Source organism: Macrobrachium rosenbergii, chromosome 8 (assembly GCF_040412425.1).
Source record: "Macrobrachium rosenbergii isolate ZJJX-2024 chromosome 8, ASM4041242v1, whole genome shotgun sequence".
NCBI classification, from domain to species: Eukaryota; Metazoa; Arthropoda; class Malacostraca; order Decapoda; family Palaemonidae; genus Macrobrachium; species Macrobrachium rosenbergii.
This window is the reverse complement of record NC_089748.1, coordinates 67,034,150-67,036,649: the sequence shown is the minus strand read 5'-3', so window position 1 is coordinate 67,036,649 and position 2,500 is coordinate 67,034,150. Positions and strand designations below refer to the sequence as shown.

Below are 2,500 nucleotides of genomic sequence, written 5' to 3'. Positions count from 1 at the left end.
TAGAGAGGAAATTGAAAATGCTTAGTGCTCAGCATGGTTTAGCGATTGGTAATATTGAACTGCGAATGCATGGTATGATCCCAGTATGAAAGTAATATTTAGTAAATATATCAGCAGTATCAACAGATTGACGATAATGCTGTGAAATTATATAACACTGAGTAAGTGAAGGAGTATATTAGATCATATACAAGATGACAAGAAATATCAAAGTTGCACCAGTATCTAAAAACTATTACGTAGCGAGATATTAAATGAATTAAGGCCATTGTCAATTTTCCAAAAGAGAAACAACTTTTTTAAAAGAGTACCTTAACTCCAACAGAATCAACATCTTCATAGCCAACCCAGAAGTTGTTGTTTGGAATGTAGAAGGCATAAGGCTCATTCAAATCTGGGTCATGAACAATTGTCCAGGGCTCCGTGGCCTGGAACTCACAAATCTGGAATTGATAATGAAAAGTAATTTACCTGCTCATTACACGCAAAGTCAGTCAACAATAAATCCAAGTGGAACCTAAATATGAAGTACAGTATTATAAGGTGAGCCATAGCTTCAAAACGAACAATGACAAATGAAAATTATGAAAAGTGAATGAGCCAGATTATGTATGCTCATAGAACAGTTTTTAACTGACTGGACAGAGAAAAAAACAAACCTCATTGTAACCCATGAATCCAGCCTCCCTGGTGTAAGGTCCAGCACCACCAGGTCCGGGTGCCTCAGCATAGATTCCTGTGTTCTCTTCGTTCTTCAGCCTGAAGGTACGACCGTACAGAGGGATACCCATGACTAGCTTGTCCTTGGGTGCTCCCTTTTCAATCCAGTAGTTAACGGCAAAGTCCTGAAAGCAACGAACTCTTCGTTAAAGTCATGTATGAGTTTATATTGCAGAAAAAACGCTCTCAACGATGATCCTCAGCAAGAGTGGGAAGGACAGTCAGCCAGCTGAGTTGTAGAAATTTGCGCAGAAGCAAAGGAGGGATGCAGAGAAATGAAGTATTGTGAAAGAAGAAAGAGTGGGGCTTACGCGGATGCTAGTTTCTGACTTCTCACACGGCATTAGTCTTTTTATGCTCTGAGAACTTCGGTAGAACCTCCTATGAGCCATGTTCCAAAGTTGTAAAATTCATCATTAATAAAGATAATGTCATGAACTTCCTGAAGGAGCCTAAATGACTTTCCAAACGATGAGAGATTGTGACTGCATCTCTGTAGTTGTTTCATTTGCCGCTTTCCATTTGGCGTAACCACACCCTACCTGGGATGTTTGTTATCTGTGTGCTATGGAGACACGTAGGAGCTAAATAATAATTTACCATATGTATTGAATCCATATCTTACCCATATCTAAAACAACCCTGTTATTGAAAGAGCTTTTCGTAGCCAGGGAAAGACAAGTTTAAGTTACTGATTCATTAAACATAAAACCCAGTGGCCTAAAATTTATTATTATTCATCATAGACTCTCCTACCTTAAGCCCTAAAAAACATTAAGCATTCCTAGTTTTCATGTTTCTTTTTTTCGGTAAGCTGGTATATAGTATTGATATGCCTATCGTGAAAATCACAAAGTGTTAACGAACAAATTCCTTCTTTTCGTAAGATACTTTCCTTAACTCAAGTCCCGGCATTTTCCTTATTTTATTTGGGGCGGGGTTGGGGGTGCTGGGATTATACACCAAGCTCACCTGATTGAGATAGAGGTTGTCCCCCTCATCCAGAGGGTGGGGGTAGAGAATGGAATGGTGGTGAGTGAAAGTTTCCCAGCTGCCATGCAGATCGTAGGTCATCAGGTGAAGAATATCGATGTATTTGGACAACTCGGGGATGTTATAGGCTGGATCGATGGTGGCCTTACCGGCAGACACGGCAGCTGTCAGGATCATGCCCTCTGCGTGAAGGGCTTCGTAGAGCTCTTTCATGAGGCTGATGTAGTTATCCTAGAAAACAAACATTCATTGACTAAAATTCGCCCAGCACAGCCGAGAATCTTTTGTACTTAGCGTGGTTTTGTTCAATATTTTCCCAGCATTTTATGAGGCGGACGCAACATCTAGTCAGCTAAATGACTGGGTGCTTTCGTATCGAAGAACTATCAAATTGAAAGCTTTTATAGTTCCTATACTCACATAATCCTCTGGTGCCCCTCCTCTTTGGGTGGGATATTCCCAATCCATGTCAAGACCGTCGAAGTTATGTTCCTTCAGCAGCGCAATTGAAGACTCGACGAAAGTCTTCCTCTTGGCGGGATCAGCTGCCATCTATAAAATACCCAGAATACATTTTTTCAATGTTAAAAATTCTAAACTACAGCAATAGATAATTACGCTTTGAAAGAGAAATTCCTGGGGTCTGGAATACATAAAATCCCTCAGCAATTCCTAAATAACATAGCCATCGTTACTATGAACATTATACTTAAATGTCTACACAGCATCGTATTGTTTTTGAATGAGAAGCTATTTCCATGCCAGTTTTCCTCGTATTTGCTATAAT

At 39.9% G+C, this 2,500-nt stretch overlaps 1 protein-coding gene across 1 annotated transcript in view; it reads right to left on the bottom strand.

Moving 5' to 3' along the window:
• The window catches only part of LOC136840935 (acidic mammalian chitinase-like), a 4,917-nt gene that overhangs the window by 320 nt on the left and 2,097 nt on the right, over positions 1-2,500 (bottom strand). The window contains exons 4-7 of the mRNA XM_067107899.1: positions 2,134-2,265; positions 1,693-1,944; positions 660-845; positions 312-443 (exon numbers count right to left, since the gene is read on the bottom strand). Coding sequence (XP_066964000.1) covers positions 312-443; positions 660-845; positions 1,693-1,944; positions 2,134-2,265 — 702 coding nt within the window. The remainder of the gene's footprint in view (positions 1-311; positions 444-659; positions 846-1,692; positions 1,945-2,133; positions 2,266-2,500) is intronic.